This window comes from Spermophilus citellus (assembly GCF_964194105.1).
Source record: "Spermophilus citellus genome assembly, chromosome: 2".
NCBI lineage: Eukaryota > Metazoa > Chordata > Mammalia > Rodentia > Sciuridae > Spermophilus > Spermophilus citellus.
The window spans coordinates 175,453,234-175,480,333 of NC_138183.1; the positions used below are offsets into that span (position 1 = coordinate 175,453,234).

General features: G+C 34.3%; 1 protein-coding gene across 1 annotated transcript in view; it reads right to left on the reverse strand.

The window, feature by feature from the left end:
* The window catches only part of DEUP1 (deuterosome assembly protein 1), a gene marked incomplete at its 3' end in the record, with an annotated part of 82,960 nt that overhangs the window by 37,308 nt on the left and 18,552 nt on the right, over positions 1-27,100 (reverse strand). Inside the window, exons 3-7 of the mRNA XM_081281706.1 lie at positions 25,722-25,893; positions 24,219-24,314; positions 16,778-16,909; positions 3,438-3,551; positions 2,433-2,675 (exon numbers count right to left, since the gene is read on the reverse strand). Coding sequence (XP_081137832.1) covers positions 2,433-2,675; positions 3,438-3,551; positions 16,778-16,909; positions 24,219-24,314; positions 25,722-25,893 — 757 coding nt within the window. The remainder of the gene's footprint in view (positions 1-2,432; positions 2,676-3,437; positions 3,552-16,777; positions 16,910-24,218; positions 24,315-25,721; positions 25,894-27,100) is intronic.

The following is a 27,100-nucleotide window of genomic DNA, read 5'->3' on the forward strand; positions in this document are numbered from 1 at the left end:
CTGCTTCAACCTCCTGAGTAGCTGGGATTACAAGCATGCACCACCATTCCCAGCTGTAAATCTTTCTAACTGTAAAATTTTATGAAATTTAGATGTCAATCAGACATTTCCAATGAATATTTCGCAACTAAATTTAAATAAGTTGTAAGTATAAAGTATACACCAGATTTGAAAGAATACATGAAAAATGTCAATATATCTTTAATAATTTTTATATGTTGATTACATGTTGAAAAAATAACAGTTTGGATCTATATATTGGAGTGAATGATGTATATCACTATTATATTAATTTTACTTATTTTTCTTTACTTCCTTAATGTGACTGATAGTAAAATTTAAAATTATATTTGTGGCTTGCATTATACTTTTTTTGGACAGTGTTGTTTTCATATCTTAATGACACATTAACTATTAACAAGCAAACAAAAAAAAAGATTGACTGTTTTGGCATGGACATTTGATAAATGCAGAAAATTTATTTTTTGTCATTAACCTCCAATGAGAAGTACTACATGTTAACAAACATAAATGTTGTGTAGCACAGCAAATAAATATACACAATTGAATTAATATGTATTTTGACACATTTCAAGGTTGTAGAAAAAAAAGAGGAGATGTGATTTATGTGACCATTCAGATGCATCTGACATTGAAATGTGTTGTAAACTAAAGAGAACTTGATATATAATAAATGATAATAATTCAAATTGAAATGGTTGTCTTTTTGCATTTATATGTAAGATGTTGAATATTCTGTCACGACAGTTTTGCAAAAGAGAAGATAAATTTCTTTCCAAATACATATCCTGGTTGTAGTATTATTTACCTCTAATCATTCCCGTTTGGTGAAATATAAATTTTGTAAAACAAGTTTAAGGCCCATCTCAAATAATGCTGGGTTTGAGATGGGGAACCCATCACTAAAAGAAGCTAGGAGCCTTGTGTTTCCATCCCCTCCCAAACGTGGGGAAAGAGGAGCACAGGAGAAGAGCAGAGGCTGGCAGACAAAGACGTCACAGGACTAATGCAACATATGACCCCACATACAATGTGGCAGGTAGAGGGATGAGCAGTTGGCCCAGGACTATAAAATGATTCTGGGATTTGAAGTGGCAGAAAATACAGGCATGCAATATCTTAGGGAAGAAGTAGTTTGCTCAGAGTGACTTCAAAAAGTGTATTTTAGGATGGGAAGGAATAAACAGGAGCATAGAGGTAGACCAATTAATTGCATGGAGGAAATGGTAAAAAGCAGCTGAATGTTTACAGTGAGAGAAAAAAAAAAACATAAAATGTTTCACTAGCTGGATATTTGTGAATAAGAAATGCACATTTAGTAAGAAACTCAGTAATAACCAATTTTGATGAATGCTATTTAATAACAATTACAAGAAGAAGAAAAGGTTCAAGATTGTTGGATTAAGAAAAAATGCTTGAATAAATAAATCATCAATCACATCTAATAAAATACAAAATAGGGCTCGGAAGTTACTTCTATGGTAAATGGTTATGATAAGGTCCAATAGTTTGGGTGTTTAAAGTCCCACATACAGGTTTGGTCCCTCAGCTTTCTGTCACTGTAACAAAATACCTGAGACAATCAACTTATAAAGGACAAGGTTTATTTTGGCTCTTAGTTTTGGAGGTTCCAGTCCAAAATTGGTTGGCCCTCACCTGGGAGCACTATTGGGAGGTGGTTAAACCTTCAAAAGGTGCGCCTGTGAGAGACTTTAAAGTCATAGGAGGTATGCCCTGGAAGGGTACTGTGGGACCCAACCCTTTCCTCATTCTCTCTTTTGCTCCCTGGCCATGAAATGAGTGGTTTTGCTCTACCATGCAGTCCTACCATTATGTTCCACCTAACCACAGGCCCAAAGTGAGGGTCAACCAATTATGGACTGGAACCTCCAAAACTATGAGCCAAAATAAACCGTGTCTCTTTATAAGTTGATTGTCTCAGATATTTTGGCATAGTGACAGAAAGTTGACTAATACTTCAAGTCACCAGTGATAAATCTCAAGGACTAACCCCCATGTCTCACACTGAGGTTACCAAATCATTTAATCTTTCATGATCTCCCATGTTTCTCATTCAGGATTCATGTTAATTAAAGAGGCACAGGTTCAGAGAAAATAATGAGGACAGAGGATGGTAGGTAACTAATAGGCCATGATTTTCAGGCACAGAGGTCTTTAAGTGACACTGTTATATGCACTGGTAATACATTCTTGTCAGAACCAAAGTACACTCCAGTGGGGTAAGGCACCTCTAGGATTACTCATCAAGTAATAATTAATTACTAGAAAGAAATATTAATTGAATTTCATATGTAATAGAAAACTAGGTTTCTAGAGCCTATTCCTGTTCAATCAACATGTATACAATTCAAAGGCAATTTCAGTTGGAAAATGAAAAAATAAACCTTCACCTGGCACTGTCTTTGGTACATTTTCAGTTCTTGTAAGAGCTTCTGATTTTCATCTTGTAATTTATTCCTGCTTAATGCTATTTCACTCACAGCTGATTTTAATTTTTCAATAATGAATTCATCTCTTTCAGTGGTTTCACAACTGGTATCTGATTCACATAACAAGTTAGGAATTTCAGAGCTGCTGACTTCTATGCTCTGTTTTTTACCATTTAGTTGAGTTTGGTAATTTTGTGCCTGTTTCTGAAAAATATAAAAACTGAGTAAATTAAGTAAAGAATATTATATTTAAGTTTACATGAAGTTAAAGAGTGAAAGAGAAGAACTAGTAAAATATCTGTAAATACATTACTAGACAGTGATGCTTGGCTTGTATAATGCAGTATTTAAGGTTGTTCTAAAATCTTAATTTCAGATGGTATACAGAGAAAGTATATTTGTATAAACTTAAGACAAAATTGTAGAGTATAAAAGGAGCTAGAGGTAGAGAACTCTTAATAAGCAAGAAAAACAGTAAATAAAACAAAAATGGGATAATAGAATAAAATTATCAATGCCTATAACAAAGTTTAATGATCTCTAATATATAAAATTCTACACATATTGATAAGGAAAAGGAAACATTAAAAAAATGAACCACGCAAGAATAGGTATTCCAGAAGAGAAAGTTTTAAAACCTATGATATAAATGAAGAGATGCTCATCCTTACATGTATCTAGGGAAATGCTAAACAAATCAAAGTCTTAGATACTCTTAAGTACCTGCCCTTATGCATTTGAGATATGCCATTTTATGATATAATAACAATGGAATTTTTATTAGCATCATTCTTTCAGACATGTAGACTAAACTCACCATTATAACTAGTACATGTACTGTTGCTATAGTCACCATTAGATTTAATCTGGTTATATCTCTTTGGTTCTATATGTAAATAGATAACATGCTGAGTGGCACAGGTACCAATATTTAGTCTCAAATATCTTCTAATTTAGATAATTTACCTGAAATTGATTACACTTCTCAGATAATAATTTTTGTTGAGCATCTAAAGAAACCAGATGAGTCTGATACAATATCTCTTGCTTGTCCCATTCTCTTGACTTTGCTCTAAATTCCTTTAAAAAAGGTAAGAGAAAAATCATAAATTGAAGAATATGATTCATTTATAGCAAAAAAATGAGTAGGGCTTCTTTCATTTGTGCATCTTAATTCTGAGAAAAAAGTTAAGTCTGCTCTTTATCTATTAGAAAATAAGAAGAAGAAGGAGAAGGAGAAGGAGAAAGAAAAGGAGAAGAAGAAGAAACAGTAACAAATCACTGATGATGTTGGATTTATTATTACAGGTTACGTATTCCTTATCTTAAAATGCTTGGGTCCATAGTGTTTCAGATTTAAGATTTTGGAATATTTGCATATATTTAAAGAGATATATTGGGGATGAGACCCAAGTTGAAACACAAAATTCATTTATTTCATATATATCTTATCTACATAGCCTGAGGGTAATTTAATACTCTTGGTTTGCTTGTGCTCTGACTGAAACTTATCATAAGACATCAGTCATGGAATTTTCCACTTGTGGTATCATGTTGGTGCTCATGAAGTTTTGGGTTTTAGAGCACTGGAGATTTAAGATTTTCAGATTAGGGATGCTCAATCTTTATCTCCTATTTTTTGCTAAGAAAATATGGAATATGTAACAATCCTTGTATAAAAACATTAAACATTTTATTTATTAAAATATAAATCTCTCTGACAACGTATGATGATTTTTAATAAGGGAGTTTCCAACAACTTTTCGCATCAACTAGTACTTTCTGACACAGTAAGTTTTTTCCTTCTTTCATCCCTAAACTCAGTCACTGAATGGACCTTGTTGTTTAATAGTGTGCAGCTTGGGTTTAGTGACTGCCAGGGACTGAATATTTGTGTCCTCAAATCTATATGTCAAAACCTAATGTGCACTGTAATGAAATGTGGAGGTGGGGGCTTATGGAGGTAATTAAGTTATGATGTTGAAGTCAACATGAATGGGATTAATTTCCTTGTAATAAGAGATATGAAAAAACTGCCTTTCTTTCTTCTACACCAGTAGAGAGCCATTTCTGAGCCAGAAGGAGGGCCCTTACCAGAATTTGACCATGCTAGCACTTAGCAAATTAGGATTGTTACAAATTTCATACTTTCTTAGCAAATTTGACCATGACCTTGGGCTTCTAGTTTTGAAGAACGTGAGATACAGGTTTGTTGTTTAAACAGTCTAGTGTATGGGGTTCTATTATAGCAGCCTGAACTTGGACTGTGACTTTATCCCTTTGTAACTTCCAAATCTACTTTCAAGGTGAAGCCAAAATCAACTCATTCTTGGGGACAGAAAAAACATTTCAGGCCTTATACCAACTGGGCTACCTGGAAAAGTAATAGTGGAACTAGTTTGATAAACAAAAAGTAATGCATAATTACCTGTTCACAACTTAATAACATGAGCAAAGGATAAGACTTTGGAACTGCCATTACACTTCAGTTTTACCTAGGACTGGCCATTATATCTTATCTTTCTTTCTAGTTTTTAAGCAACTTAAGGCTAAGGACTGTGTATTTATTACTTCTGTGCTTCTCACAGTGCCAGGTACCATTTATTTTTCATAATGTACAAACAAAAGCATAGTAGTAACATTTCCTAGAATTAAACATTTCTCACTAAAGAGTTGCAAAGAAAATAAGATGGTTGAAAACAAACTCTAGAACTACTAAGCCCATGGCTATATATTTTTGCATGTATACCTGGCATGAGTGTGTATTAATGTTCCCAACCATCGATATTTGTTAACAAATATCAGTAATATTTGTTAAGCACCTAACATCTATCTACCAGGTACTATGGAGAGAAGAGAATTGAAACTATTTTATGATTAAATTTTTTTGAAGAAAAAAGACAAGAAATGGTAAGGTAAGAAAATGTACACTTAAGCAAGTGATTTTACAGTATGACAAATACAATTAATATTGTCACATAAAAGCTATCCCTTAATATATAAAATTGGAACATAGCTAATTTAGGCATAGTAATCTGTACTGTTCTAAAGATGGCTGAATTTATCGGATTGGCTATGCTGGAAAATAAACATGCTAATTCTGAGAATGAGAGCTATATCTTACTGAAAATAAAAATATGGCAATTCATATTTTTCTACATAGAAATTATTTAAAAGAACATTTGAGGACATTTTTATTTTATAAATTCATAAGCCCCCAAATAATCAGTTAAAGAAACCTATAAGTTAGGAAGCTTTTACAATAGTTAAAGGTGATCTGAAATTAAGTGATGGTATAAGGCCTGAGAAATATGAATAGATACCCCCTCCTAAATATGTAGAAATGCCTTATGAGCAAAGACTGTCTTTGTAGGTCAAAGAGAGACAGTTTATTTAAAGCTTTTGACTTTGATTCTGATACTCAACGATATAAAAATTCAGTCCAGGAAAACAAGAGTCTTCAGTAATAGTGACCGATTTCCAAAATTAGGCGCTAGTAGAATATAGGTAACATTTTAAAATCAATGCAATCTAGGTTTTAAATTTTTTTCTTGGTTTTAACTTAAAAAGGCATCTTTGGATCAAGGTTGACTTAAGCAGGTTGACTTTAAGATAATATAAAGACTTAACATGGCCTACCCAATCTCAAGTAATGTTGAGAATAAAGATTCCCCAACATGCTTGAGGGAGAGGCAGGGGCATTAATTTTAATTCCTTATGAATGGTACAAAATGCAAAAATTGAGCCTAAGAATGGCTATAAAAGTATGTTACTGATGTATGAGCGGGTTCCTTTGTCATACAGATGTGTTGCTTTCAGCCAACACAATATAAACAATGGTGTAAAATCATGCAGAGCCCTAGAGAACTTTCCCCAGGTTTTTGTAGAGATGGGAGATGCTGCTGTTGGCTTAAAAACATCTGTAGCCTTGCCTAGACATTCATGGTCAGTTTTCCATGGGTCTTTATGGTTGAAGATGGATCAGGGTCATTAAATTAGTTTCTAGAGATAGCTATGTTATTACATTTTTAAAAGCCCTCTATGAGATGGTTAATAGTGATTACTACTTGTCAGGGACTTTATAAACCTCCATCTGTCAGATGGTTTTTACCTTTTATTAGAATTTTTTTTGTACTGGGGGTTGAATATAGGGGCACTTAACCACCAAGTCACATCCCAGCCCTTTTTAAAATGGTTTATTTTGAGACAGGGTCTCACCAAGTTGCTTATGGCCTTGCTAAGTTATTAAGGCTGGCTTTGAACTCATAATCATTCTGCCTCAGCCTCCAAAGCCACTGGAATTATAGGCATGTGCCCCAACTCCAGGCAAAGGAAAATTTTCATACTCACATAAAAGTAGAGAGTAAAACAAACTGCTCTGTAGTCTTAACCCAGTTTAACTACCACCGACTTACTCTATTTCTGCGATTTCTCCACCTTTTCCTTGTGAGTGTTTTAAGGCAACTTTATAACCTCATGTATTTTAACTCCTAAAAGCTTCAGTGTGCATCTAAATATATATGTGGATGTATATTTATATTTATATGTGTATGTATATATGCATATACATATATATATATTTATATTTACAATGAACATAATATCACCTCATGTATTTTTAAGCCTCATTTGTTGATGAAACAATAGAATCTCCATGAGGCTAATAACTTGTGAACTCACAGGTGAATAAATGAGTTGGTCTGGCATGATTTAAGTTATAAACTAACATATTCCTCCACTAGTACATGCTGCTCTCAATTGATATTATTATAGCAATGTATAAATCTTTATCCTAAAGGAATAACAAGCTTACTATAGACTAAAACTGAAATAGCCCATTTCCTACCTGTTAATTTTTCAAATGGCTACTAGTAAAAGCATCTATATGAATTGTTTTTGTAATTATGTAAGTTAAACTATATCTACATAGTATGCTTAAAATTTTTATATGAGTATAAACATATCAAAAGATATTTTGCTATTAATTTTCACTATAATTTCATGAGATTTAGTTTATTATATAATCCAGTAAATATGAGCGTACAAAAAGTACTTGATATTAACATAAGGCTTTTTTTTTTGTCAAAATGGATAAGAATGTAGTTCTCTACCAAAAGTCCATGAAAAGTCAGTCAAATGCATAATCAGTGACTTGATCTCCATTTTCAGTGAAAGAACATATGTATTGAAGAGCATATCTTTGGGTATCTTCTATGAGACCAGGATAATTTTGAGGGCATCTGGCTATATCTGTATTAGAGCCACAGAGTAAGTACTACATTGTACTTTTTCCTAGAGGGATAACTCACTTAGTGATAGTAATTTTATATTTGAAGAACTGTATATTATCCAGTAAGATATAAAATTTGCAGGAATTTTAAGGATGAAATCCAGAACTTTCTACAAAGTTCTTGCAACAGGCAAAGCTTTTAGGCTGTGATCACAGACCTTATTTTTGTTTGCTCTTGAAGCTATGCTGGCGATTTAGAGGAAGGCTGTATTTCTACTTGTTCCATGGCTTAGGATTCAAGTAGCAGGAGTAATGCTCCTTGATAGGTAGGTGAAAGAGGGATTTCATGAAAATTCAATATTAGAGTATCTTAGAGAATCCAAATTTTGTTTACGTTATACAAAAAAGAAAGAGTACACTGGAGCCAAGCTGATTACAGCATTGGCAGCTGTAGCAGTGCTGATTCACCACAGAAGGAGGGTAAACACAGACAGAAAATAAGATTTGGTACAGAAAAATCTGACACCAGAAAAGAGGTTGAACTTAACAGACTCAGAGGCTGCACCGTGCACCAGTGCCTTAAAAGTGTTCTCTTTCCCAACTGACCCTGGAGAGTGAAGTGGGAGACACCTTGAAGCAGCCACACTGCACTGCTGTCGGGCCAGGGCAATCATAGCAAACACTACCATATTGTCCTGGCAAGTACCTAACATGTGGCCTAGGGTGTACCTAACAAAAGCAGGAGTCAAATAGGCAAAGAGATTGTACCCAAGGGAGATTCTAGTTGGAAAATTGAAAGGGAGCCCAACTGACTTCTCCTTTGAGTCTGGCGGTTCACATGACTGGATGAAGTAGTTTGAATACTCTCAGGAACTAAGTTCAGGAAGGCTACATTCCTGGGCAGAAGAGTATATGGAAGATTGGTGTCCCTGCTGTAAGAGTAGAATTCTTGAGAGGCTCCTAAGATCCAGACTCCAGACAGATCTGCAACTGTCAGGCCCCAGGGGTGTATTGATTTAATCTCTTCAGAGCAGATACTACCTAACAACCTGCCTAAGGTCTGATTAGACCTAAGCCCCACCCACTGGAACTCCCTCTTAGAACTCTGCAGCAGTCCACCCTGGGGATGTACCAATCTGGTCTGTGAGGACAAAACTCCAACTGACAAAACATTCCACTCCATTCTACCTCTTACTGGTGAGAAGGGAAGCTGAGAATCATTCAGCCAGTTTCAAGCTTAAGCCACTCCAACTAGCAGCTCAGAGAGCAAAACAGAAAGAGGAAGGGGTTAACAACCCCCAGCCCTTGCTTTCACTCTCATAGCTCAAGAAGAAACAGAAAGAGAATTGGTCCATCCATTCTCATACACTATGGTGGCCATTTCAATGGAAATAATTCTATCATTTTTCATTAAGAATCTTTTTCTTCCTTTCTTCTTGTTTTTTCTTTGTTTTGTTGTTTGTTTGTGTGTGTGTGTGTGTGTGTGTGTGTGTGTGTGTGAGAGAGAGAGAGAGAGAGAGAGAGAGAGAGAGAGAGAGAGAGAGAGTGTTTTCTTGATGTATAGATTGGTTCAGGGACATGTATACATATACATATTCCTTTTTCTCATTTTTAGCAGTTTTTAATGTAGTTATTTTTCCTTGCATTGTCTTTTGAGGGTTAGGGTTTTGGGTTTGTATATTTTGGTTTAGTTTTGTATTGTCTTCATTTGTTTGCTTCTCTTGTTTCTCTTTCTCTCTTCTCTTCTAATATTAACAACCAAATTCTATTGTTCTCTATCTCTCTCTCCCTTTACTTTGTTTCTCCTATTTTTTCTCCTCCTTCCTTATAACCATCACCAGATACATCTCTTCTGCATCCTCTCTGTTCACTTTTTGAAATTCTAAGCTCTTTCATGCCATGATAGAACATGTTCTTTTCCCTTAATTAACTATATTTTTATCATCTTTTAAAATTGATTTATATTACTCCTGCCCCTACCATTAATGCTGATTAACTTATTATTACTGTAGATGACATAGCTGATACCTGCTATTTGCTTTAAAGCAAGATAAATTCATAGTTATTGTTTTTACAGCTGACAACTGCTGACCCCACCATTCCTGTTTTCTGTGGTAATTAATATTGATGTCATAATAGGAAGTGGTTGTTTATTTTAATGTTTATATTGTTTGCATCTGTTGTTGCTAGTATTTGTTTAACACCATTCTGTGAGGTGCTGGGAACCTACTAGGACAAGTTCACAGGGTAGAGACTCTGTTGTTGAACCAAACTCAACCAAAAGACAGTGCACCCTGATCCACACACAAATTAATGACACTTAATCTTCAGGTATACGTTAAAACAAAGAATTCAAGACATAAAAATCCAAACTAATGACTAGACCCAATTAGAAACATATAGGGGTGGATACACAGGTTATATCTATACAGACATCCACTGCCACAGCAAAAACAGAATTAAAACAAAGGCTTGAGGATATCATACATATGAGGGGTATCTCAATCTAGATCACTCTGGGACACTTGGGCAAGTAAAGATTGTGCTCTAAAATGGCCCATATATAGAAGCATATGAGAAATACCTCCAAAAAGATGCATAAAACCCAACGCAGAAATACAAGAAACATGAAAAAAGAAGGTAATATGATACCTACCCCAAAGTAGGAGCCAGCAACTGACACCAAAGATATTGAAGTGGCTGAAATATCAGATAAAGAACTCAAAAGAATAATGATAAAAGTGATCAATGAATTTCAAGAGAACACAGAAAAACACAATAAATCAATTAGATATTCAGTTGAAAGTTTCCCTAAGATAGTAGGCCATGAAGACAGAATTTCAGAAATGTAAGACAAAGTAGCCAGTCTTGAACATTTATACAACATGAAAGAAAATAAAATAAGTAACCATGGTCAGAATATACAAGAATTCTGGTACATTAAGAGACCAAATTTAAGAATCATTGGAATTGAGAAGGGTTGTGAGATGCAGACCAAGAAAACTGATAACTCCTTCAGGGAAAAAATTACAAAAATTTCCAAAACTTAGAATAAGATGAACATCCAGATACAGTAGGCACTCAGAACCCTAAATAGACAAGATCAAAAAAGAACCTCTCCATGACACATTACAATTAAAAAACCTAATATATAGAAAGGGATAGAATTTCAAAAGCCTCAAGAGAAAAATGTCAGGTCACATTTAGAGGTAAAGTGATTGACTTAAAGGTTAAGTGATTCCTATCAGAATCATTTCCAGTTTCTTAGCACAAACTCTAAAAGCCAGAAGGACTTGTAATTATGTGTTCCAAGAGTCCTGAAAGAAAATAACTGTCAACGAAGACTGCTATTTCCAGCAAAGTTATCCTTCAAAATTAAAAAGGAAATACAAACCTTCAAAGATAAGCAGAAACTGTAAGAATTCAAGACAAACTGACACTACAGAACTTCCTTAACAAAATACTCCACACAGAAGAATTCAAAACAAACCTCAGAGTTCACAAATGAACAAATCTCACTTTAAGACCAGCTAAGCAAATGAGGAGCATGACCAAATTAAACATTAAAAGTAAATCTAAAAGGCAGAAATTAATAAACATCTCTTTGTAATACCATTGAATGTAAATGGTCTCAACTCTACAGTTGAGACATAGGATGGTAGAATGGATTTAAAAACAAAACCCAACTACATGTTGTTTGCAAGACAGTCATAGGCTGAATGGATAGAAATTGATATACAATGTGAATATAACATGAAAACAAGCAGGAATAGTACTCTCATATCTGAAAAAGCAGACTTCAAACCAAAATTAATCAGAAGAGACAAATAAGGGTGCAAGTAATTACATATAAGAGAAACTACTCCAATCGAAGCCTCAATAGACCCAAGTACAATAATACTAGGTGATTTCACCACACCTCTTTCACCATTACATAAGTCATCCAGACATACACTCAATAAAGACTCTTTGGACTGGAAAATATTATAAATCAAATGGGATCTAAGAGAAATCTATAGACTATTTCATCCCAAAACAGTTGAATACACATTCTTCTCAGTGACTCATGGTACCTTTTCCAAACTTTAGCCAAACTAACCAAAATACAACATATTTTAGGTCATTAACATGACAAAACCCTACTTTAAAAAAATTATTCTTTTTAGATATATATGAGAGTGGAATATATTTTGACATATACATACATGGAGGATAAGTTATTCTAATTAGGATCTCATTCTTATGATTATACATGATATGGGGTTTAACTGGTCATGTATTATTAATAAGTGAACATAAGAAAGTTATGGACATGACTTATTCTGTCTTTCCTATTTTCATCCCTCTTCCCTTCCCTTCATTCCCTTTTGTCTAATCCAACAAACTTGTATTCTTCCCCACCTTGCCTCTTATTGTGTGTCAGAGAGAACATTCCGCCTTTTTTTTGGGGGGGGGGGGAATAGCTTTATTTCACTTAGAATGATAGTCTCCAGTTCCATCCATTTACCAGCAAATTCCACAATTTCATTCTTCCTTTATGCCTGAGTAATATTCCATTGTGTATATACCACATTTTCTTTACCCATTCATCTGTTGAGGGGCATCTACTTTGGTTCCATAGCTTGGCTATTGTGAATTTAGCTGCTATAAACACTGATGTGGCTGCATCATTATAGTATGCCGATTTTAAGTCCTTTGGGTATAAGCCAAGTAGTGGGATAACTGGGTCAAATGGTGGTTCTATTTCAAGTTATCTGAGGAATCTCCATACTACTTTCCAAAAGTGGTTGCACCATTTGCAATCCCACCAGCAATGTATGAGTGTACCTTTTCCCCCATATCCTTGCCAACATTTATTGTTTTTTGGGAACAATACACTTTTGAATGATAAATGAGTGATAGAATAAATCAAGGGAGAAATTTAACAATTCTTCAGGTAAAAGGAGAATAATGATACAACATACCAGAACCTCTGGGACACTATGAACACAGTTCTAAGAGGTAGCTTTATAGCTATGAGTGCCTATGTAAGAAAATCAGAAAAATTCCAAATGATCAACCTAATGATGTATCTCAAGGCCCTTGAAAAAGAGAAACAAACCAATTCCAAATGCCATAGAAGAAAGGAAATAATTAAAATCAGAGCCACAATAAATGAAATTGAAAATTTAAAAAAGGATTGATAAACAAAGAGTTGTTTTTTAAAAGATAAACAAGATTGATAAGACTTTAGCCAAACTGAACAAAAGAAAAAGGGAGAAAACCCAAATTAATAAAATTAGAGATAAAAATGAGAAATCACCACAGATATCACAGAAATCCAGTGGGACCCTAGAGAATATTTTAAAAATTTATATTCCAATAAACTGGAACACCTAGAGGAAATGTATACATTTCTAAACAAATCTGATCTGCCAAAACTGAATCAAGATGACATAGAAACCTAAACAGACCAATAACTAATAATGAGGTAGAAGCAGCAATAAAAAGCTTTCTAACACAGAAAAATCCCCGGATCAGATGGATTCTCAGCTGAATGCTTCCAAACTTTTAAAGAAATGATGCCAATACTCCTGAAATTATTCTATGAAATAGAAAAGGATGGAACACTTCCAGATTCATTCTCTGAAGCCAATATCACACTCATACCAAACCAGATAAGGACATCAAGAAAAGTATAGACCAATATCCCTGATAAACTTAGATTAAAAAATACTTAATAAAATATTAGCAACAACATATTAAGAAGATTACATACCATAGCCAAGTTGGTTTTATTTCAGAGATGCAAGAATGGTATAATAAATGCAAATTAATAAATGTAATTAGTCACATAAATAGAATTTAGGACAAAAAAAATCACTTAGTCATCTCAATAAATACAAAGAAAGCCTTTGACAAAATTCAGCACCCATTCATGATAAAAAACACTGAAGAAATTAGGGATAGAAGGAACCTACCTCAACATCACAGAGGCTACATATGAAAAACCCAAATCAAACCTCATAGTAAATGAGGGAAAATTGAAAGCATTTCCTTTAAAATATAGGACAAGACAAGAATGTTTACTTTCACCACTTCTACTTAATATAGTGCTAGAAATTCTAGCAGCACAATTAGGTAAGAGAAGGAAGTGCAAGGAATAAAAATAGGAAAGGAAGATGTCAAATTTTACTATTTTAGACAATATGGTCTTGTATCTAGAAGATCAAAAAACTTCACCAAAATGTTGCTAGAGCTAATAAACAAATTTGGTAAAACAGCAGTTTACAAAATCAACATGTAAAAATCATTAGCTTCCTACATACCAACAATGAAGCTGCTGAGAAAGAAATCCAGAAAACAATTCCATTCACAATAGCATCAAACCAACCAACCAACCAACAAAAACCAACCCGAGAATAAATCTAACCAAGGAGGTAAAAGACCTCTACAATAAAAACCATAGAACATTGAAGAATGAAATTGAAGAAGACCTCAGAAGATGAGAAGACCTACCATGTTCATAGACAGGCAGAATTAACATTGTTAAAATGGCCAGACTACCAAAAGCCATATACAGATTCAATGCAATTCTCATCAAAATACCAATGATGTTCTTCAAAAAACTAGAAAAAAACAGTTCTAAAATTTATTTGGAAGAATAAAAGACCCAGAATTGCCAATACAATTCTAAGCCAAAAAGATACTGTTGGAGGCATCACAATATCTGACTTCAAATTATCCTACAGAGATATAGTAACAAAAACTGCATGGTACTGGCATAAAAATAGACACATAGACCAATAGTACAGAATAGAAGACACAGAGACAAACCCACACATCTTTAGTCATCTTGTCTTTGACAAAAACATACATTGGAGAAAAGACAGCCTTTTAAACAAATGGTGCTGAGAAAACAGGTTATCCATATGTAGAAGAATAAAACTAGACTCTTATCTCTCACCCTGCATAAAAATCAACTCAAAATGGATTAAAGACCTAGGAATTAGAGCAGAAGCTATATAATTCTTAGAAGAAAGCATAGAGTCAACACTCTAGCATGTAGGCACAGGCAACATTTTCTAAATAGGACCCTTAAATCTCAGGAAATAATGCCAAGAGTTAATAAATGGGATGGCATCAAATTCAAAAACTCCTGCACAGCAAAGGAAACAATAAAGAATATGAAGACAGAACTTAAAGAATGGGAGAAAAATCTTTTCTAGCTACTCTTCTGACAGAGGGTTAATATATAGAATATATAAAGAACTTAAAAAACCTTACACCAAAAATCAAATAACTCAATTAATAAATGGACAACATGAATAAATGAGATACTTATCAAAAAATTACAAATAATAGCCAACAAATACAAGAAAAATCTCAGCATTATTAGCAATTAGTGAAATTCAAATCAAAACTACACTGAAATTGCATGTGACATCAGTCAGAATGTTAGTCATCAAGAAAACATATAATAAAAAATGCTAGAGATAATTTGGAGAAAAAGGAACACTTTTACACTGTTACTGGATTATAAATTAGTAAAACCACTATGGAAATCAGTATGGAGTTTCCTCAAAAGGCTAGCATCAAACTACCATATGACCCAGCAGTACCACTCCTCCGTATTTATCCTAGAATTAAAGTCATTGTATCTCTACAGTGATACGTGCATACCCACGTTTATAGCAGTACAATTCACAATACCCAAACTATGGAACCAATCTAGGTATCCATCAGCAGATGAATGGATAAAGAAATTGCTGTATGTATACACAATGGCATTTTATTCAGCCATAAAGAAAATGAATTGATGTCATTTTCAGGAAAATGGAACTAGAGATCATTATGTTAAGCAAAATAAGTCAAACTCAGAAGGTTAAGGGTTGTATATTTTCTCTCATGTGTAGAAGCAAGAAAGGGAAAGTAACAAAAAAAGGGCGGGGGTGGATCTCATGGAAATCAAAGGGATAAGAGTAGTGGAAAGGGACCAAGGGGTCGAAGATGGGGACGGAAGGGGAAAGTACTGGGGGTGATATTGGCCAGAACATTGTTATATTGGTACTGAGTGTATATACAAATGTGTAACAACAAATCCCGTCAGTATGTACAACTACAATGCACCAATAAAAATATGGGGGAAGAAGATCTTGGAGCAGAAGGATCATTAATTTAAGGGTAAGATGATGGCTTATGAAAGAGGGTAATGACAACCAGATAGGAAGAAAGGCAAGGGGGGCAAATATGGGCTAAAGTATGAAGAATAAATAAAAAGGAGAGATTCTACAAAGTTATCTAACCTTGATGGTTGGGAGGTACAGGATCATCATCAATCAATGAGTTGGAAAATGAGATCATTGGCTAGGGGTGGGGATGCTGAGGTTTAGGACTTGGGAAAAATGAAAAAAACTGAGATAATGTGAGGGTCAGCTTGAGGCCATTAAAAATAATTGAGCAGCACTGGGAACATAGCTAATGTCATGTGATAGAAATTTACAGTAGAATCTATGGGCTCTTACATGACCTGTAGCAGGAACACTCAAGAGCATAAAGAAACAAAATAGCTGGTTTTTAAGGTTGGAAAGCGCAAAGAGGGAGAACAAGTACAACTGTAGCCTGAGTCATTTTAGAGACTGAGAGTTTAGAAGTCCTGGGTGATGTGGGGTGACTTAATTAGAGTGGTGCTTTACCTTTAAGGAACAAACCCTGAAACTTCAAGCCCTGCTCTGAAACTGTTTTGAGGATTCATTGGGATTTAAGTACCTAATAGTTAAATGGCCACTAAAAGATTTATTAGATATTCGCTTTAACTGACCCCCGGGGTGTCCTTCAATTTCACTCAACAGCTGCAGTTTCTTTGAACTTTTTTTCTTTTTTTGGCTCTCCCACAATGCTGATATATATAAATGATACATAAATCAAAGTGATGTTTTAATTCACTAAGTGCTTGAGGGGAAGGTGCACTGGAAATACAGATATTCCACGAGAGTTGATTTGTTACCCCAGCTGTACATGCCACTCTGTACTCTACACACAGCCACATGGAAACCAATCCTAATACACACAAAGAAACTAAGGAAAGATCTCTTACCTCTAATTTTTGGTTTAAATTGCTCAGTTCAAAGGGCACTTCTTCTTTATGAGGTATTTCTTTTCGGTGAAGTTTGTTTTGTTTCATCTGATGTAATCTCAGTTTCTCAAAGCTATTTGTTAGTTTGGAAAACTGTAAATTATAGAAAACACTAACATTTTACTATTCACAGTTATTTCTAGCTTGATTTCACAATATTTCTTTTCTTGTGTACCTCTTCAAAAATTTAAGTCATGATTTGAAAGTGCAGTAAAGCTTAAATGTTCCAATTAGTGGAGATAGAACCAGTTATTAAAACTCAATTATTGAAGCTGAACATGATTCATCTTTGATGTAAATTTGGGAATTCATTAACTGCACAATTAAACAATGATTCATTTGATAAATGTTTTGTTCAGATTTGTTTTAACCATATGTAGTAAAGCCCACAATTTTGAAAAACTAAGTTTTTTCTTACTTTTATTTAGTGCTATCTTGTGTTGACAGTTTTAATTTCAGTAACTCAATCTACAAAATAAACAGCTTATGCTTCATTCATGAAAACCTAATATTTAATTTAAAATAATACTTCCTATAGGCAGCATCAACTTCTGTGAGGAAATTTCTATTTTTTTAGTGAAATAATTACAGGTTCACAGGAAGTTTCAAAGTAATTACAGAGAGGTTCTGGTTTTAAAAAACTGTTTCACCTAGTTTATCCAAATATTTACACCTTATTGAACTACGGTAAAACATCAACCCCAGGAAGGTAAAACTGGTCCAATATGTGTGTATGATTTAATGCCACTTTATCACATGTGGGGATTTGAGAGACCACAAGTATAAATAATATTCAGGACTAGGACATAAGGGTATAGATCAGTGGTTACACATAAAGTTCTGGGTTCAAACTCCAGAGCCACCCCCCCAAAGAAAACAAAAACAAAAACAAAAACCCCCAAAACAGAACTATTTAATCTTCACGAAGATCTCATTCATGGTTCCCCTTTAGAGTCTCACTTATTTCCCTCATTTCTTATCCTGCCAACTACTAATCTGTTTTCCATCTATATAATTTGTTACTTTGACTATTATAAAATGAAATCATATAATACATGACTATTGAAATTGATTTTTTTTACTCAATTTAATGTCCTTGAGATTCATGTATATTTCAATAGATTTTCATTTTCATTGCTGAGTAGTATTCCATGATATGAATGTATAACAGTTTGTTTAACCATTCACGTAGATTGAATTTTTTTAAAATATTTTCTATTTTGGGGCTGGTACAAATAAAACTGTAAACAACTATGTCTATATTTTCTGATATTGAAGTAACCATTTCTGGGTTTTTTTCCTCATAAAATTCTACTGAGGAATATTCCTATTACATAGCTATACCCCATTTTGTTTACCATTCATCAATTGATGGACATTTGAGTTATTTTTACTTTTGAATATTATGAACAATGCTGCTATGAACACTGGTATATAAGTTCTTGTGTGGATATATGTTTTCATTTCTCTCGGGTGTACACTTAGGAGTGAATTGCTGGCTCCTAAAGTAAGCTGTTTGACTTTTTGAGGAATAACCTGTTTTCCAAAGTGGCTGCACTATTGTCCATTCTCACTCAAAATGTATAGAGTTCCAATTTCTCCATATTTCACCAACACTTGTTATTGTCTGTATTATTAATATTATTTATTATTATTCCTAGTCATGTGAAGGGGTATCTTATTGAGTTTTTTTTTTTGTTGTTGTTCTTCTTCTTCTTTTTAGATATACATGACAGTACAGAGTATTTTGACATATATACATGGAGTTTAACTTATCCAAATTAGGATCCCAATCTTGTGGTTGTACATGACATAGAGTTACACTGGTCATGTATTCATATATAAGGGTAGAAAAATTATGTCCAATTCATTCTACTCTCTTTCCAATTCCCATCCCTCCTCCCTTCTTTTCATTTAAGTTTGTGTAATCAAATGAACTTCTAATCTTCCTCCTTGTCCTCTCCCTTGTTGTGAGTTAGCATCCGCATATCAGATATTTGACCTTTGGTTTTTTTGGGACTGGCTTATTTCACTTAGCATGATAGCCTCCAGTTCCATCCATTTACCAGCAAATGCCATAATTTCTTTATTCTTTATGCCTGAATAAATAACATTCTATTTAGTATATATACCATATTTTCTTTATCCATTCATCTGTTGAATGTTTTTTTTTTCCTCATAAAATTTTACTGAGGTATATATACTTACTTTAGTTCCATAGCTTAGCTATTGTGAATTGAGCTGCCATAAACATTGATGTGGCTGCACCACTAAAGTATGATGATTTTAAGTCCTTTGGGTATAGAGGGAGGAGTGGGATAGCTGGGTCAAGTGGTGGTTCCATTCCAAGTTTTCTGAGGAATTTTCACACTGCTTTCCAAAGTGTTTGCACCACTTTGCAGTCCCACCAGCAATGTGTATGTGCACCTTTTTCCTCACAATATCACCAACATTTATTATTGCTTGTATTCTTGATAATTGCCATTCTGACTGGAGTAAGATGAAATCTGTGTACTTTCAGTTTGCATTTCTCTAATTGCTAGAGATGTTGAACATTTTTTTCATATATTTGCTGACCATTCATGTTTCTTCTTCTGTGAAATACCTGTCCACTTCCTTTGCCCATTTGTTGATTGGGTTTTTTGTTGTTATTGTTTGACTTGGTGTTAAGTTTTTGAGTTATTCATATATCCTAAATATTCTCTTTGTGAGATGCAGGTGGCAAAGATTTTCTCCCATTCTGTAGGTTCTCTCTTCATATTCCTGTTTTCTTTGCTGTGAAGAAGCTTTTTAGTTTGATATCATACTATTTATTGATTTTATTTCTTGTGCTTTAGTAATCTTATTGAGGAAGTTAGTTACTAAGTCAACATAATGGAGAGTTGGGCCTACTTTTTCTTCTAATAAGTGTAGGGTCTCTGGTATAATGCCTGGGTCCTTGATCCACTTTGAGTTGACTTTTGTGCAGGATGAGAGATAAGTGTTCATTTCATTCTATTATATATGGATTTCCAGTTTCCCCAGCACCATTTATTGAAAGGGCTATCTTTCCCACAATGTATGTTTATGGCACCTTTTTCTAGTGTGAGATAACTGTATTTATATGGGTTTGTCTCTGTGTCTTCTATTCTTTACCTATGGTCTCATGTCTATTTTGGTGCCAATACCATGCCGTTTTTGTTACCAAAGCTCTGTAGTATAATTTAAGGTCTGGTATTGTGATGCCTCCTGCTTCACTTTTTTTTTTAGTAAGGATTACTTTGGCTATTCTGGGTCTTTTATTTTTCCAAATGAATTTCATGACTTTTTTTCTATTTCTATGAATAACATCATTGGAATTTTAATAGGAATTGCATTATATCTGTATAGCATTTTTGGTGGTATAGCCATTTTGAAAATGTTAATTCTGCCTATCCAGGAGCATGGGAGATCTTTCCATCTTCAAAGGTCTTCTTCCATTTCTTTCTTTAGTGTTCTATACTTTTCATTTTAGAGGACTTTCACCTCCTTGGTTAGATTTATTTCTTTTTTTTTTTTTGATGCTATTGTGAATAAAATTGTTTTCCTGATTTCTTTCTTGGCAGCTTTATTTTTGGTATGAAGGAAGGTAATGATTTTTGCATGTTAATTACATCTGCTACTTTGCCAAATTTGTTTATTTGCTCTGGAAGTCTTTTGATGGAGTTTGATTGACAGTTCCTTAATGACTAATGATGTTGAACATTTTTTAATGTGAATATTGTTCATTTGTATACATTCTTTGGAGAAATTTCTATTTATCTTTGTCCACTTTAAAATTTTGTCATTTGTCTTTTTATTATTGACTAGCATTATGGGGTGGATATGGTCTGAGTGTGTCCCCCAAAGGTTCATGTGCTGAATTGGTTCTTAGCCTGATGGTGCTGACAGATAGTGGAACCTTTAAGAAGTGATGCTTAGTGGAAGGTGATGAGGTTGTTAGGGCTACTTTCCTTGAAGGGATTAATGTAGTTCTTACAGGACCCTGCTTAATTCCTAATAGAGTTGTTATAAAAAGAACAAGTCTAGCTTCTGAATCTCTCTGGCTTTCTATTTTTCCAGGTGATCACTCTCAGGGGCAGACTTCCACCATTGTGATGCCATCCACCATATTTTGACACATCCAAGGGAGCCCTTACCAGAGGACATAAGAGGGGCAATGGGGTTGCCTGATCTTGGATTTTCAGCTTCTAAAACTGAACTATTATATGAACCACTTATAAAATTCCCAGTCTCAGGTATTTTGTTATAGTGATGGGTAATGAAATAATAAAACATCATGTTCTTTTATTCTGCCCCATTTACAATATAATTGTCTTAAGTGTTTCCTCTATATCCTCCATATTAATAAATACCTTAAATATCGCTGTGATTTTTTTTTATAATAAAACAACAGGAAACTCAAAAGAAGAAAAAAGTATATTGCTATTTTCCTACTTTTTTTTTCTTCTAATGTTTTCCCTTCCTGATGTCTTCAGAATTATTTATTATTTTTCTTCTGCAAAGAGAAAACCCTTAAGCCATTCTTTTAGGGTAGGTCTACTAACGACAAATGCTCCGAGTTTTCCTTCATTTGACAATGTCTTGATCTCCCTTCATTTCTGAAGGATATTTTCACTGAGCATACAATTCTGTGCTCTTTCAGCATTTGAAATAAGTTGTCCCAACTTGCTTCTGGCCTCCATGGTTTCTGATGAGAGATCTATTATGTGAATTTGTTTTAAGGTGTCATTTCCCTCTTGTTGCTTCCAAATTTTTTGTTGTGGTTTGTTTCTTTCTTTCATGGTTTTCAGAACTTTGACTATGATATGTCTTGCCATTGATTCCCCTGGGTTTATCCTGTGTGACGTTTACTCAATTTCTTGAAAATTTGGAACTTTCCAGGTACTATTTTTTTAAATACTTTCCCACCTATTCCTCTCCTTCTGAAATTCTGATGATGTGAACTTTCAGTCTTTTGTCATAATATTGCATGTCCCCTAAGGGTTTATTTTCTTTTAGTCTTTCTGCTGTTCACATGGGGTAATTCCTATGTACTTATAGCCTATCTTTCCTACTGACCATTCCCTTTGTCTTCAACATTTTGAACCCCTCCACTAATTTTTTTTAGTTTGATTATTTTATTTTTCAGCTATAAAATTTCTAACTAGTTCTTTAGATTTAAATTTATTTGCTACAACTTTCTAATTTTTTGTTCATTTCAAGCTTGTTTGTAATTGCTCATTAAAACATTTTTAATAGCTACTTTCAAATCCTTGTCAGATAATTCTAACATCTGTATGACCTTGACATTGGCATCTATTGATTATGTTTTCCTATTCAAGTTGAGATTTTCCTGTTTTTTGCTATCATGAAGCATTTTCTATTGAAACTTGGACATTTTGGGTATTGTGTTATGAGACTCTGAATTTTATTTAAATATTGTGTTTTAGCCATTCTAGTCTGACAATGTTCCTTCAGGGACCACCTTGTTATTGCCAGGTGGTAGTAGAAGTCCAGGTCTTGAGCTACTTCCACTGGTACCCAGAGGGAGATGCTCCTTATTCCTGCTAAGTGGGATTGAGAGTTTAGGGACCTCTAGCCTTTAGCTGAGGGAGGGTCATGAGTTCCTTCCTACTGCTTCTCATATGGCCATCTGTGCAGTGATACTCTAGTGATGGTGGTGGACTTGTTAGCACTAAGCAGTAACTGATCACAAGGTTCCTTGTCATACTATGAGAATGACGGGGAGGGACACCATATTACCATGAAGTGGGTGTAGAGACTAGGCTCCATATGGTTTCCAGTGACACGATTGGTTTAGGAAGGCCATGACTGCTGGTGATGAAAATCCAGGCCTCCCACTCAGTCTGCTCACATCTCCCAGGCAAGGGGCTCAGGCCACTTTGTTATAGCCTGGAGAGGTGGAGGTCTGGGTTTTCCACTCAGCACTTGTTGATGGGGGTCGGGGTGGGGCTGTCTTACCTGTGGTATTTGGCTGGAGTGGAGCAGTAAATGTATAAGAGTGTTTGATGTTGCCTCTTTCCTGGTCTTTTGGCTAAAGACAACAGGCTTCTGCTAGGCTTGTTTGCACCCACTGGTGTGTCTAATTTGCTAGCTTCTCTATCACCTAGTCTGGAGTAGATAAGGAAAAAAGAAATCCTAGGGAATTCACTGCTGTGTCATTCTTTGGGTCCCAGGGTTTTCAACCAATCTATCTTTTCTCCCCACTTCTCAGAGTCTTATGTTGTTTTTAACTGTATTCAGGAGGATGATAGGAAAAGTACTTATAGCCTATCTTTCCAGAAACAAAAGTCTCAAATAGTGATTTGATGTTTATGTTGTTATATTCATAGAAAAAACCCAGTTGGTTTACTTAAGGTTTAAATCTTAGGGTTTTAGCTAGGAAAAACTATGCATAATTTCATAACTTGGACACAATTAGTGGCTGTTACTTAGATTATAGGCAAAATGTCCAGGTAGATTATCTAATAAATGTCATATAAGATTAAGTCTGATATAAGCATACCAGTTAAGTGATATCAAATTGTTTCATATTCCAGTATTAATGGCCAAATAAGGAGAAGCATTAAATAATTTGGGCTCTATTGACAAGATTATCATATATGAAATCTTCGTACTCCAAGAAAAGTTATAAAGTGAAATTTCACAATCAAACTATATTTCTCATTGATTCATTTCCCAGTTTAAGCAAGGACGTAGCTAGCATCTGCTAGATTTGAGATGTCCAGATGAGTACTGCCCTGTGTGATAACTGTGGTAAGGAAAGAAGACTTTTGCTTGCCAGTACAGTAGAAAAGAATTTGGTATCCCTCTCATGACATATGAAGAAGCACTATCGCTTATGAAATAGCCTTACCAGTAATAAAGACCAGTTTTATTCTTTTAATTATCGATTTCATTATAGCAAGCTTCCACATTACAAATTTCCATAGAATTTAAGACATCCCTATTAGGTAGTAATAACCATGAAAGATAGTTTTTTGCTTCCCATTCACACAGCTAATAATTCTAATTTAATTAATCAACAAGCCTCTGTAGACCTAGACAGCTATTTGTTTAGCACAGTGCTAACAGTTAAAGGACACAGAAGGTATAAGAAACTGACAATTTAGTAAAAGAGACAAAATCAGTATATAAACAATGACAGGGGCAAACATATAATTAAACATGTAATTAAAATATATGAACAATCAGTTTTAATAAAATTAACACACTTTTATAGGAAAAACATATCAGAGTGATACTGGCCAAATTATATTGTTACATTGTATGCATGTATGAATATAGCAAATCCCATCATTATGTACAATTATAATATAGGCACAAAAATGTGGGAAAAATATCAAAATGTTTAACACTAAATTGTAACAAGTTTTCTTACTTGAGCTTTTAGGGTTTGTAGTTGTCCTTCATAATTCTGAGTCATTGCTAAATTACATTTTTCCAGACTGTCCAACTTCTGTCGAAGTAATCCCACCTGCAGTAAGAATAAATTTTAATTTTTCTTTCTCTAAATTTTGCCTGACAAAATCAGAAAATGTGCAAAAGAGAGCATAATTTAAATAAATCTGCTGTACCAGAACAAGAATAAATATTTGTACTGCAGTTCTTAAAATAGCTATTAATAATTAAATTCACAAAACCCAAACATTGCCAGCACTATTCCACCAGATATACATTATGACAGTGCAATATGGATATTTAACAAAAGATCCTTATCACCATCACATTTTAAACTAAGATTTAGAACTTACTTACTTTGCATTATCTTTTGGGGAAATTATATCATCAATACTTAGGCAAAACCTCTACTAGCATAATTCATTTTTTTCCTGCCTGCAAAGTGAGCTCTGCTTTAGTGGTGCTATAAACAGCTGTTACATTTTTATAAGAATGAACATATTAAAAAGAAAAATGGCTACGGACAGTTGTTAAGGATTTGACTTATTAAATTTGTCTGCTTAAAATGTAGGTAAGGCAACTGTTTACATATCTGTGTTCTTACAGGTATAGAAGTAAGAGAATAATCCCTTGCATATGCCAGGACTGATAACTTCCTCTTAGGAGAAAGGAAACTAGATCCCCAAAACTAAGGTAACCATGCCAAATGATAATATAGTTAACTATGCAAATAACAAGATCTATTGAAAGGCCAATAAAGGTAGAAAAGTAGCCAATGAATAAATTAACTGATGAAGTTTTAATATATGATTAGTAAACATTTCTCTTATGCTTCATTCACCAACCTCACCCCTTTGCCAAATACAGACACACACAAGTCAGTGCTAGGTAAGGCATATGGTTTCCCTGAACTTCCCAGGCCTAAGAACTCTCTCACATTCTCTGACCACCAGTTTGGCAATGAGCAGCCCAGCAGGGTCTGAGGGAGCTCCTGGAGGGTGGGTGCCTCAGCTGCACACACATCTTAACCATACTCTATTCTTCTTTGTCCTACCACAATCAATTCTTACACCTAATTTTCAGGAAGTATTTTTCTCCCAGATTAGAGGAGGCAAATGCTCTTGAACTCTGCCTTGAAGAAAGACACAGTTTTGATAGCCACTTCTTTGTTTCTATAGTAGCAAGCACTTACATCTTTGTTTGGAAACAATATTTATTTCACATATACAGTAATTTTTTTTTACTTTTATAGATGGCATTGACACTATATGACCATCTTCATCAGTAAGTATCTATGGATTTATTCTCTATGCTTATTTCTTAGAGTACATTAAGCATAGTATTTGTTGGCAGAATGTCCAAGTAATAAATGCTGTTGCAGATGCCTGAGTAAAAGTATCTATAATTAAAAATGTTATAATAGAATAAATATTATTTGTAAGAGTCTGATGAATTATGATTTATTAATACATGCATTAAGTACCTCTTGACCTTTCTGATCCAAACAAGTTTGTGCATTTGCCAACTCTTGATCCCGAAGATCTAATCGTGTCTCCAAAGCCCTCATCTTTCTTTCCCAATCCAATTTCTTGTTGCTTACCATGATGTCAATTTGTTCCATTAATTCCTGAAGCTCAGCCTCACAAGGAGAAGCTCTGGCAATTGTAGAAAAGTAAAATACATTTTAAAAGACTGAATTGTGGGGGCAAGAAAAATTATTAATTACTTGGTCTAGCTTGATCATTTCCTCAAATTATTCAATTATTTAAATAGGAAGAAGTCTAAAAGCTAGAGGTTAATTTTTTAAATTAAAACTAAAAGCTAATTTCGGAGCTAGTAGTATGTATACACTTAATTTTTTAAAATAACGTTTCTAGAGTGGACTAATTATGAAAACTGGTAAGATTTAGCTGAAGGATTGTTACAAGTAAGTATATATGTACCTCTGTCTCATGTGTGTATGTGTGTGTGTATGTGTGTGTGTGTGTGTGTGTGTGTGTGTGTGTGTAACTGTCCACACATCTTGGGAAGATTTTAGAGGCAAATTGGGACATCAAAAGAGCAAACCTGAGCTAGAGAGGACCAGATTCATAAGTACTAACTATGCTGTCATACTGCTCCTCAAAAAGGGGGAACCTGGGCATGATGTCTATTTGGAAGAAATTTTGATCAGACAGGTGTGGACAGTGTAGCATAAGTCTTTAGACAATGGGAATACTATAAGTGATATAGATGGCATTGTATTTGGTCTAGAAAGGTCTATTGAGGTTGAAACTTGGTAACAGTGAATATTATAGACACTGAAATCTGGGAAGAAGACAGATTGCTAGGTCTTCTCAGTACTGGGTTCTTTTTCTAGAAAGTTGAATCTTCACAGAGAGTCCAGTCTCTTAGACTGGATAAGCAGGTGGATATTAAGACCTCAGACTTCAGTCGAGGGTCACAAAAATATCCTTATTAGGAAAGTGAATTATTTCATCATTCATTTCAATGGTGTTGATCAAGCTTCTAATACATTATTGCAGTAGAGAGGAGGGCAGGAGGAGAGGCAAGTGTGAAATAACATTTCCCCATTTAGTTTAACCAAATCAGAATTTTAGGGCTAATTAAGGATTATTTAACATTTTGGGAAAAAAATAAAAATAAAAATGAGACCCACAGAGGCCCAAGGTCACACACAGCTAATTGTTCAAAGAGCTGGATCCTAGGCAGCTATTTCTTACCTTTCATGCCTTGCTGTATATTACACAGCAGAAGACATGGTGTTATGGACAAGAACATGTTTAAAAAATACAGCATAAATTCATTCCATTACAATAGGGTTAGAAACAGGTGTCAGAACCTAATGGATTCAGAATCCGA